This window comes from Macrobrachium nipponense, chromosome 6 (assembly GCF_015104395.2).
Source record: "Macrobrachium nipponense isolate FS-2020 chromosome 6, ASM1510439v2, whole genome shotgun sequence".
In the NCBI taxonomy this organism is placed as follows: domain Eukaryota; kingdom Metazoa; phylum Arthropoda; class Malacostraca; order Decapoda; family Palaemonidae; genus Macrobrachium; species Macrobrachium nipponense.
Genome location: NC_061108.1, coordinates 97540771 through 97553270, shown reverse-complemented (window position 1 = coordinate 97553270; position 12500 = coordinate 97540771). Strand labels below are relative to the sequence as shown.

The following is a 12500-nucleotide window of genomic DNA, read 5'->3' as shown; positions in this document are numbered from 1 at the left end:
GAATTTGGGAGAAACTTTTACATTTAGACCTTCTAGTACATGATTCTGAACATAAATTTGAGTACCCACTGTAATGTATGGTTTAGTGGTATTTTTGTTATAGTATTTTTCTTGAGTCTTATGTACGTCTTTTAGTCTAGCTCTTGTCCGCATGATAGTCTCGTAAGTACATCTGGTTTTCCATGCAACATAGTCATCATAGTTATAAGCAAGATGGAATAAGATAAGGTGAGTTACCGCGCATGGTACCGGAAACTCAGCTGTGCTCTGTGACGTCACCTGGAGACTCCTGGGTGTATATGAGACGCTGCCCTGCAGCTATGATCTGGACCATCAGCCTTATTGTTCATCTCTCGTTTTTGGATTCCTAATTGCATTTATGGAAGTAGGCTAATATTATGTCTCTATGGCTATATTTCCAAAATACAAATACATTTGATAGGGAAGACAATAGCAATGGAAATAATAATTCACGCACGACGTCAACTTTATTCCTAACATTTCATTGGAAATCTTATTGCAATTAACTCTCTCTCTCTCTCTCTCTCTCTCTCTCTCTCTCTCTCTCTCTCTCTCTCTCTCTCTCTCTCTCTCTCTCGTTTCAATCAAGCGATTTTTCAAGATTACTGAACAATTAGTTTTCATCTAACTATACCTTTTCTATGGGATTTCTGCATTCTGTCTTATTTCAATCAAATAAATTTTCAATATTATTGAACAATATTTTTTATCTTTTTCATACCTTTGCTACGAAATTTTTCCTTCTTAGAGTTTAATTTGTTTATTCTAAAATGAAGCCTACATCTAATACAAAAGCTCATGACCTCCTCCGGAACATCAATATTGGCGGCCTTGAATATGTCAGTAAGATTTGAAACTGCTCCGACTCCTGGTTTTAGAGCATCACCATGGAAAATTTGGAATAAATCTTCCATTTCTTATAGATTTTCTCTAAAATGATTAGGCGGCCTATCTAATACCTTCCTCTTTACATATGATATCCAGTCCCACCTGTTTCATCTACATCAGCTGAGCCTAATGATGTATACTTATTTCTAAATTTAAAAGCTACGAACCCTCCCAAATAACTTAAGGACTCATTTCCTACCAGGGCTTCAGGTTCTATCTCTATTAAGTTTTCTACTTGATCTTCCTGAGTCTCAGTCTCATTGTTAACAGGGAGAAGGTGCTTCATGAGGCACGCAGAGATACATAACTCGGAATCTAGATCATTGGGAGCAACATTTGAGCTTTGAGATGGACCACTTACATTTAAGCACTCTGTAGTGACACAAGATGTAGCTTCATCATTACTACAAACATTAAGACCCTGACTGGTTAAACTATTGTCTCTGCCCACTATGCATAACCGTAGTTTATATTTAAATTCCAAAGGTGACGGATGATCATGACAATGACCAATTTGTCGTATGAAAGAAAAGAGATGTTCGACTGTGTCTTGACATAGCCGAATTGTCAACATCCATACAGTTCATGCAACATGTTATACAATCCTTTTACTGATTTAGATGAAATAATAACGCCGTTTTGGTACGGAGACATTTTGTCTTTCACTTTAGCATTACTAGCAAAATCTATCATTTGATCAAGTATTTCGACTTGACGTGGACTGTTCGAGAAAGCATCTCCACCTTTCTTTACCATATCGTATTTCATGCACAGGTTCATCAAGTCAAATCCCTTTTCATCTCTCTGGCATTCCGATTTGGTGAAAATATAAACGCCTAGGCTTCAGTAACTTGTAACAAATCAGTAACATGATTATAATATATATATATATAGTATATATATATATATATATCTATATATATATATATATAGATATATTTATATATATATATATATATATATATATATATATATATATACGTTACTGATTTGTTGAAAATATAAATGCATTGGCTTCAGTAACTTTGTGTCTGCTATATATATTAATATAAATAATATATATAATATATATATATATATATATTATATATATTATTAGTATATAATATATATAATATATATAGATATATATACTATATATATAAAAGTATCGAACTACAAATGTCCTTTAATATCTAATTCTCTCTACCTCGGAATTAATATATTTTCATATATGTTTAACCGAGGGGGAATTTTATTAAGCGATAATAGGATGGGCGATCGCCAGGCTCGAACCAGCGAACTCTCAATCCCAGGACTGGCAGTGAAGCCTAAAACCACTACGCCACCGCAAGAGATATAAGTTCATGCCGCCTCCCAACTGAAATACCTGTCGCGCGCAGGTATTTTTGTTTTTTGGAGACTGCACAAGCCCATCTCGTCCTCGGTAGCGTAGTAGTGCTTTTGCCCGCACGTAGTCATTATATCAGTCATATCACATTACCGTGATTCATATACAAATATCGAACGACAAATGTCCTTTAATATCGTCTCATTTACAGTATTATTCAATGTGAACTGTACGTCTTCAAGAGCTAAGTCCCAATCTTCTGTATGTGGTTTTACTAAAGTTTTCAGGATATCCTATATTTCACGATTAGTTCGTTCTACTGCTCCATTTGAACTGGGTTTATAAACTGTTATTTGACATTTATTTATTTCATAAAATTCACATATTTTCTTTAAGAGATCACTAATAAATTCAGCAGCATTATCAGATAGAAGAACTTGAGGACATGAATGTCTGGTTATAATTCTAGATTTAAGAGCTTCGGCTACTGTAGCTGCATCTCTGTTTCTTACAGGTATGATTTCTACATATCTAGTTAGATAGTCTAGGAAGACTAATACTATTTGTTTGTTTCTTCTAATAGTTGTTGGAAATGGACCCAAAAAGTCCATAGTTACTACTTGAAATGGATTTAACTCTGATGGATATTTTTCAAGTGGAGCTTTTGTATTTACGTTACCTTTATGTTGATTACAAACTACGCAATTTTGTACAAAGTTCTTGGCATCTTCACTACAATGTGGCCAAAAATAATTTCTGGTTATGATACTAGTTGTCTTTTTAATTCCTGGATGTCCTGCCAACTTATATGAGTGAGTTAGTTCTAAAACTTCTCTGGTTAGTGTTTTTGGGATATATAATCGAGAACAACCATTTTTCTCTGTCGGTATTTTATACAACAAACCATTTATTAACTGAAAATCAGGTTTTAATGATTCATCTGTTAATAGTTGTCCAATTATTTGTCTGATTTCTGGATCTTTATCTTTTTTTACTTTCACTCTTTCTAAATCTAAATCTACCACTTGACAACTAAAACAAAAGGTATTTGTGGTAATGCATTTTTCTGTTTCTTCTTGAGATCTGGATAATGCATCTGCCAAGGTGTTGAGTTTCCCTGGAATATATTTGAACTCTGGAGCAAACTCTAACACACTGAGGAAGCATCTATTGAACTTCATGTTGTTAGTGAAAGTTCTCCTTTTAAACAAATCACAAATGGGTTTGTGATCAGTAAGCACATTAACTTTATGACCTAAAAGTATGTCTAAATTTCTTTAAACCCCCCAAAAAAGCCAAACACTCTCTTTCGCTTGTACTATAGTGTTTTTCTGCTGGGTTTAAAACTCTACTGGCATAGTATACTGCCCTCATTGTAGTTTTGGCCTTTTCGTAACAATACAGCTCCTAGCCCTGTACTCGAGGCATCACAAGCTAAATAAAAATCGTTTGAAAAATCTGGGTAGACCAAAACAGGGTTCCTAGTCATTTTGCTCTTTAATGTTTGAAAGGCTGTTTCTTGTTCAATCTGCCATTCATATTTAACATCCTTTTTGGTTAATTCTGTCAAAGGTTTGGCGATAGTAGCAAATCCTTTTCTAAATGGTCTATAATATCCAACCATCCCAAGGAATCTCCTAAATGCTTTCAAATTAGTGGGAGCTGGATAATCAGTTATTGCCTTTATTTTACCTGCTTGCATGCGCAGTCCATCTTCAATTACATGACCCAAGTATTCTAATGACTTCATGAGGAACTGACATTTCTTTAATTTAATTTTTAGTCCTGCCATTCTTAATCTTTCTAGGACCAATTCTAATGTTTTGAGATGGCTTTCTACATCTTTACTAAAAATTATTACATGGTCTAAATATACTGCAACATTTACCATGTCTCCAATAATTTGTAACATTAATCTAACAAACGTTAAAGGAGCTGATGTGAGTCCAAATGGCATTACTTCAAACTTAAATGTTTATGTGTGCTGAAGGCTGTGAATTGTTTGGATTCTTCATCTAGAGGTACTTCCCAATATCCACTAAGGATGTCTAGAGATGAAAACACTGTAACCCCTCCTAATTGGGCTAACGTATTTTGAATTACCGTCATCGACATTCTATCTGGAACTGTGTTGGAGTTTAATTTTCTATAATCTATTACTAGCCTCCAACTGCCATCTTTCTTTGGAACAAGCGACAATGGAGATTTAGAAGGAATTATTACTCCATCTCTTTCCATTTCCTCTATCAGGTTATCAACTATGGGTCTCTGGCTTATTGGTAATCTGTAATTAGGAATAAAAAATGGCTTAGCTCCATCATCTAACAAAATCTTATGTTGTAGGACATACATTCTTCCTAGTTTATCTCCTTCTACGGCTATTACATTTCTATATTTCTCTAGCACTTGAATTAACTTGTTTCTATTTTCTGGAAAATCTGTTTTATTTACTTCCTGATTTATTTGAGAGTTTTGGCCATTTATAGAGAAAAATGCTTTTTCTTCTACTGCTAGTAAAGTTAATAGGTATTCCTATGCAAAAGATAGTGCCTGCGTATAGTGTTAGTTTGTTATTCGAATAGTTTTGGACATGAGCTTCACAATTATCACCATTCATGTGGACTAGTGAATTGTCCATTCTGACAAAATCTGGTTATTCATTGTTCAACAATAGAGCATCTTTAGCTCTTACGTTCTCTTTTGCTCTTAAGTATATTTTTGTAAAGCATTTTGGATTTAAAGTTACTGCTCTGTTGAGTATAAATTGTACTTTATTATCATCAGCTGTGCTAACGCAACATATCTCTTCATCTTTTATGTCTGAAAAATAACAAAGTTTTGCATTTTCAGTGGTTTCTTCTGTTACTTCTATTATACTATTTATATCTGATTTCTTTATTTTATCTAATAGCAATACTTCATTTAGTATTTTCCCTTCATTTTCGTAACTTATTACTACATTGCTACAGTTATCAGTACATCTATTTGTATAGGTATTTGTATAAGCATCTTGATTTTCGTTATATTCAGGGTTTCGGTGATCACCATTATTTATATCTGAGTAGTTACTTGAATCTGAGTATATATCATCTATATGTGCACCTTTCATTGATTCTGTATCCTGTAATGGTGGGAAATCCTCTGTTCTATCTGTTTCTATTTTATCTTGCCTTTCTCGTATGTCTCTCTCGCTTGTCGAAACTGTCTCAGACAAATTGATCAGGTTTGGGTGAGGCTTTTTTTCGTCAAGTATTCTGTTTCGGGCAAATCTTTCCTTCACTGCAGTTTAGTATTATTCCACATCTCATTAAATTAAATGAGAATAATACTTGTGCGGGGAAAAATCTGTCTTCTAGAACTAGAAAACTTTCCACAAATATGTGACAAAATGTCTATTTCCAAGTTCGCTTTTCCTAGATTTATAATTTTTTTACCTGCTATTCCTTTTATAACTTTATTTTGACTCTGAATCTGAGTTTCTGAAATGCCTAAATATCTGGTTAAAGTTCATTTATCTATTATATTCACTGTACTTTGAATATTCTCTCTCTCTCTGTTTTTACGCTACCCTGTCTACTATTATTTCTTATAGCTATCATTACAAGTGCTTAGTGCTAGTGCAGTGCAGTCTGAAGGGGTGGGTGTCCATCCTACCAGTTCTCTTAGAAGATCACTGTCCCTCTCTCCCCCTCAGGGAGAAGACAAACCAGAGGTCCTAGGGAGACTGGTGAGGTTTTCCCACAGGCAGTCTCTTCCTCTATCGTTCCTGAGGCGTCGACTTAGGTTTCGACTGAATGCTGTTGGAAAAGCATATTGTTCGGTGCTGTGCGCAGTTATCATCATACTCCAGCGGTTCTAAACCTGTTTCACGTTGATGGCATGTTCTATGACCTCCCGGCCTCGCAAGAGGAGCTCTCCTATCGACGTCGAATTGTCTCTGCCCATCAAGAGATCATGAGAGGGGAATTTCAGTCCTTGCCTGTCTTGCAGTTGTGCTTTTTCGACTCTCAACAGTCACCTTTCAACTCGCAACTCAACATATTCGACTGAGGAGCAATAGGTATTGGTGCCAACTAAGCCATTGGTACATGCTCAGTCAACGCGACAGATTTTGACCCACCAATTGGAACCTTCATCTTCTCGTTCGAAGTTTTCATCTTCGACTCATCACAAGACTTCATCTCCTGTCTGTTCTACTCAGTCACAACAGGAGGATCCAGCCTTGACCCCCTTTCTCATACATTTTGAAGATTTGCTTTTTTTCTTTAAAGGGAAGACTGTTTAAAGGGAAGGCACCATCTACCAAGAAAGAAGAACCCGCTCTGTCACTTGTGTCGTGAGAAGACGAAGAGCAAGAGCAAAGAGCAAGAACAGGACTCTGCACATCCCCTGACAGCCTATGCATCTCTCTTTAGGTTTCTTCTGGAGTATTTTCCAGACTACTTCCTGCTCCTCTTAATTCCCCAACTTCGATTTTCTTGATGAAGAAGAAACCCTCTGAAGCCCCTCTTCCCAAATTAGTCCTTTCTTCTGTGAATAAAGAGGCTCTTTATTATGTTGATGAATGCTTTTGAGTAAGAGGGAACAAGTCAAAACATCTTTTGCCTTTCCACCTCGAAGCTCATCAAGAAACGTTACTGGGGAAGCTCCTTCTTTGGGAGTATCTGCCTCCTCCCAAAGGGACTTCTCCGACCTTGTTGACACTAATCAATGGTCAGCTTTATCATCTGCTAAAGTGTTCTTCTCATCTTCCAAACTAGACCATTTAGTCTGAAATCTCTTCAAAGTTTTGAAGATTTTTAGTTTTATCGATTGGTTGGTCAGTGCCTTGGCTAGGAAGTTGGATGGCTGTCCTTTGCTTCCTGAAGATCTTCAGGAGGACTGGTTAGGTGTACTTTCTTGTGTAGACAAGTCTGTGAGGGGAGGTGTGGACGAGCTTGCTTCCCTGTTTGCCATGGGACTGTTGAAAAAGCGCAGACTTTGGTGTTCTTTTACAACAAAAGTGGTAACGGCGACACAGAAGTCAGTGCTTATGTTCTCCCCTCTTGACAAGTCCCACCTGTTTCCTCAAGATGCAGTTAAGGATTTCTCTCAGCACTTCAGGAGAAGTCGACTACGGACTTGCTGGCACAGTTGACTAAGCACCCTAAGCCATCGACTTAGGTTTCTGCTCCTACTAAAACCTTTCTCCATTACTGCAGCAGCCTTTTCTTGGAGGAAAGTCTCGCCCATTTTGCCAGACCTCGCTCTAACCTTCGCCCTTCTTCAAGTCCACTACAAAACCCCCAGCTGAGCCTACCTCCAAGTTAGACCTCAGTCTTTTGTACACCCATATGTGCCAGGCTACATTATTTTTGGGAGGAAGAGCAGAGGTACAGAAGCCTGGTTTGTTTAAGTACTTCTTGTGGACTACTCCATTCCTTTCAGGGAACGACCTCCCCTTTCCAAAGTATCCATCAAGTTAATGGCATACTCCATCAGCTCAGAGAGGTTTTCAGTGCTCAAGGAGGAGGTGGGGGGCCCTCATTCTCAAAGCAGAAGTAGAAGAGGTCATCGACAAGTTGGAGGGGTTATACAACAGGCTGTTTGTAGCTCCCAATGAGGGGCTGGAGGCCCATCCTATATGTCAGCACCATGAATTTCTATGTTTTGAAAACGAAATTCAAGATGGAAGCAACAAGTTCTGTACCAGCCTTGCTTTGCCAGGGAGACTGGATGGTATCCCTGGACATGCAGGACACTTACTTCCATGTTCCAATCCATCAAGACTCCAGGAAGTACCTGCTGTTCATTTTTCTAAAAAAAAGTTTTTCAGTTTCGGCCGCTGTGCTTCAGCCTGTCAACAGAATCTCAGGTTTTCACCAGGGTTCTAACTCCTCTGGGACAGTGGCTGCATTTGATGGGACTAAATGCATCTCTTTACCTGGCTGACTGGATTCTCCATGCCGCTACGGAAAGTCAGTGTGCGAAGGACCTGAAGAGGATTCTACTTATCTCAGTCAATAGGCATAGTAATAAGAAAAGTTTTCCCTATCACAGACAGAATCAAAGATGGTCTTTCTTGGTGGAGTTCGAGAGAGAGACTTCAAGAAGGAGTATCCCTTCATCTTCTAAACCCAAAGCTTACTGTTTTATTCAGACTCATTGGACATAGGTTGGGGCACCCTGTTACAGGATTGCGAAGTGTCAGGGGTTTGTATGGAGGCTCAAAGGACTCTCCACATCAATGTTAGGGAACTTCTAGCAGTTTTCATGAGCCTTTGGGAGTTTCTACAGCTAGTTTCAGGTCAGGCAGTGCTCATTCGTTCGTACAACTCACCAGCCTTGTCCTATATTTGAAAATGGGGAACACATTCCTTCACCCTGCTGTTGATGGCCTGGGATCCTCTTCTTTGCACAGAGGTACATGAAGTCAGCCTAGTTCCACGCTTTGTTCAAGGAAGGATAAACATGCTGACAGACAAACACAGCAGAGGTCATCAAGTTCTCCTGTCAGATTGGACATTAAATTCAAGAGTATGTTTCAATCTTTTCAAGGAAGGATAAACATGCTGACAGACAAACACAGCAGAGGTCATCAAGTTCTCCTGTCGGATTGGACATTGAATTCAGGAGTATGTTTCAATCTTTAGAAGACAGTGGCTCCTCCAACAACCTCACTGTTTGAGCAGCCACTGTCTTTGGGGAAGCAGCCTCGGGAAGTCTACCAAATGACGTAGAAATCCAGGAACCATTCTTTCATGGCCCAGAACAGAGCTACAAGGGTCATTGAGATTTTGGTGTGCAACACAGACTTGTTTAGCCATTCCTTCACTATGTTGAAAGGAGGGAAGGCATACAGGTCCAGGCCCGACCAGTCTTGGAGCATGGTGTCTGTTGCTCTTGCCCAGGGATCGCAGACTGGAGAGCAAAAGAGAGATAGATGGATGTTTCTTGAGGTGGCAAACAGGTCTAGAGTCAGTTTGCTCCACAGTCTCCAAAGGTTGACACAGACCATTCGGTGGGAAGACCTGTCTCTTGACAGCTCAGTTTGTCCCCCAGGACGTGTAGTTCCCCTGAATAAATCAAGTGATCAACGTCACTTGATTTCGGTGTACCAAAAGAAGATCCTTTGCTGCCTGGCAGAGGGAGGAGGAATGAGTGCCCCCTTGTGTCCGGATATACGACAGTACAGTGGTGTTGTCCAGATATACTACCACTGTCTTGTTGCAAATCATGGTCGAAAAATACAGAAGGCCTAGATGAATGGCCTTTAACTTCCTGACACCCCAGAAGGGCTCCCCAGCCTAGATCCGAGGCGTCAGAGTAGAAGTCTAGGTCGGAGCTTGAATGATGAAGAGACTTCCCTTGCAAAAGTCTTGCTTTGGACAGCCACCACTGGAGGTCTGACCAGTCTTGGAGCATGGCATCTGTTAAGGGATACCACCAAATGTTGTCCACTCTCTCTGACAAGCCACAGTCTCAATAAACTCGTCAGACCAAAAGGTTTTTCCAGAGCAGCTGTGGAAGCTATTGCAAAGTGCAGACAACAATCCTCTTGCAATGTCTGCCAGTCAGAATGGTCAGTTTTCAGTCAGTGGTGCCTCAGACATAACGTTTCGTTTTCTGAGACATCTTTGACGCAAATAGCAGATATTCTCCTCTATCTGTGGACAGCTATAGGTCTGTCCTCCTGGGGTCCTAGCCAAGAATGAGGATCCTTCCAAGCGCTGGCCTTGCTCCTTCTATATTAAGAGTTTAATGAAAATCCTTGGCCTGAAGGTATTGTCTACAAGGTACGTACTGTAAAAATCAGAGCTTCTCACCCTCTTTCAAAGAACACCGTGTCATTCTTCTTAAGGGACTTGATCTCCGAGGCACATTCTCGGATCCAGGAAAACACCTTGCCTGCATTCAAAGTGAAAGCACATGAAGTCTGAGCAGTTTCTACTTCTCTCGCCTTCAAGTATAATTTATCCCTCTCAGCTGACCGTATGTAAGTAAAAATCGAGCTTCGCATCTCACTATTTAAAATAAGTTAAAAAAATGTTTGAAAATTGCAGTTCCCTCAGGCCATTATCAGTGGCTGGCATGGTGAGTGCAGGTGACAGTGTTGTCTGGTTGTTCAATTTATTGGTATTTTGCACAAGGCAAAGACACTTTTTGATGCATGTATTGTCAGCACTCAGGCAAGACTCCCACTGATGTAATAGGCGATCCTCTGCTCAACCTCCACGTTACTACAGGTTAAGATGAGCACCAACCAGAGGCAGTATTCACCTGCAGTAGCTCTCTTTCCAGGTAAGGAAACAACAAGCATTGTTTCAATGCTAGCCATCCTTTTTATTTCAAAGTCATTATCACGCATTGTTTTGGAACAGACTATGTCCATTCATCCCACCCACCCACCCCCACTCCCCTCTCAATATGGGATTCAGCTAAAGTAATTACTACTTGGTAAGTTACTTATGTTAAAATGATATTTTAATAATAAGATTAAGTTTCATTTACTCTTACCAAGTAATTACAGAATTAGAACCCTCCCTCCTCCCCTACTATGGACATACTGTAACGGCAAAACCAGAATGAGCCAGCCAGCAATTGCTGTTACCAGGCAGACCGTTGCAGTGGGTGTGGCTTGTCACCTACACTGTGCAGTGGAGGCGTTAATGGAATATTTTGAATTAAGGGTTTGCTGCACGATACTAAGGTACAGCTAAAGTAATTACTTGGTAAGTATATTGTAAAAATATCCTGTTTTGTGTGATAGGATTTTAAGTGGATATTGTAGATAATTTTTTAACTTGCATGTCTTTTCTCAAAGTACTACTAATTCAGTTAGTATTCCATTAACAGAAGGGGTATGTACCTCCTTTCTGACAGCTGTATAACAATTCCTAAGCAACCATATCTTTACAATTTTTTGGTGGAGATCAGCAGTATTTGGATAATTCAGTTCATAACTTGTTTTTGCAATACCATGCAGCCTTCATTTTGTATACCTAGTTCCTTTTTTCAAGAATGGGTTCTATTAGTTATTTCATTCAGGGTTATCTATTTTTTCTTTCCTCATTTTCTGATTTTGTTTTTCTTTCAAAAACTAGGTCCATCAGTTACTTCATGGTTAGTCTGTTTTACTTTCTTTTTATAGTTTTCCTAAACCTGGACAAAATATGAACATCAAGTTGCTTGTGTCATCTGTAGTCTCAGGTTAAAATAAAATCAGAATTTTATCACGAAGCTTTAATGATGTGAAAAACAGTACTAGAGCTGATTTTGTTACCTGAATTCAGTAGAATCTATTGGTGCGTTATCCACAATTTACCTATTTTACATACTCTGAAGATGCAAAAATAGCTCAACTTGTTTTTAAAATTTCATTATCATTCATCTTATAATGAATCATATTCATGCAAGAACTAACTGAAGTTGCATATTTCCAGGTTTGACTATGTATCTAAAAGTAATGAGGCTGTGGTGACCTTCCACTCTGACTGGTCAGTGGTGGGGGCGGGAGTAATGGGACGCTGGCAAGTCGTCGACATATCATCCTGCCCCCACCAGGAATTACTTCAATCACAAGGAATCATCACTTCACCCAACTTTCCCTACTTCAACCTTGACAGCATCCACTGCACAACAACTATCAAAGCCTCTAGTAAGACTTACTTGAAAGCTTCACTTACTGTTAAAGAATTCGTAGCTTTTTCCCACCATCAGCTCTTGAAGACAGCACTTCACCTGATGAAACAATGGGTTGCTCTTTCCTTCTTCCCTTTCCCTTCTATAGTTCTCAGTTTCAGCCACATTCTTCACATTTTCTAACCAGTCTTTGACCCTTGACACTTCTATTGATAATGTGTCTTGATTAGATGTGAATTCTGAATCCCCATCCAAATACCTCCAGTTCCAGTTTTGTGAAACCTCGGGATTTGGAATTTTCAAGTAGCCAGTTGATCTGTCAATGTTATCTTTTACTGATTTACAGTGATCTTCATGACCACGTCTTTCATTGTTCTTACTATTGTTACCCAGGGTTTTGATAAAAGATTTTATTTTTTGTGAAAATGCTAAAAGCCCTTATATTGTAAGTTTATATCTAGTACTATATGTGTGGTTTGTATAGTGTTATGTGTTTCAGAGTTAAAGTTTTCTACATTTAGTATTGCTATAATGTTTTTTTATTTTCTATATATCTTAATATGATACTTACAAATGGAAATAATTATGTTTCAGTTTCATTTACCTTTTCTAGCATGGTAAAAGCTTCAGAAATTATTTT

General features: G+C 38.6%; 1 protein-coding gene across 1 annotated transcript in view; it reads left to right on the top strand.

Annotated features, from left to right (window-relative positions):
• LOC135216596 (uncharacterized) overlaps nucleotides 1-12500 on the top strand; it is a 987502-nt gene that overhangs the window by 737716 nt on the left and 237286 nt on the right. Inside the window, 1 exon segment of the mRNA XM_064251975.1 lies at nucleotides 11662-11876. Coding sequence (XP_064108045.1) covers nucleotides 11662-11876 — 215 coding nt within the window.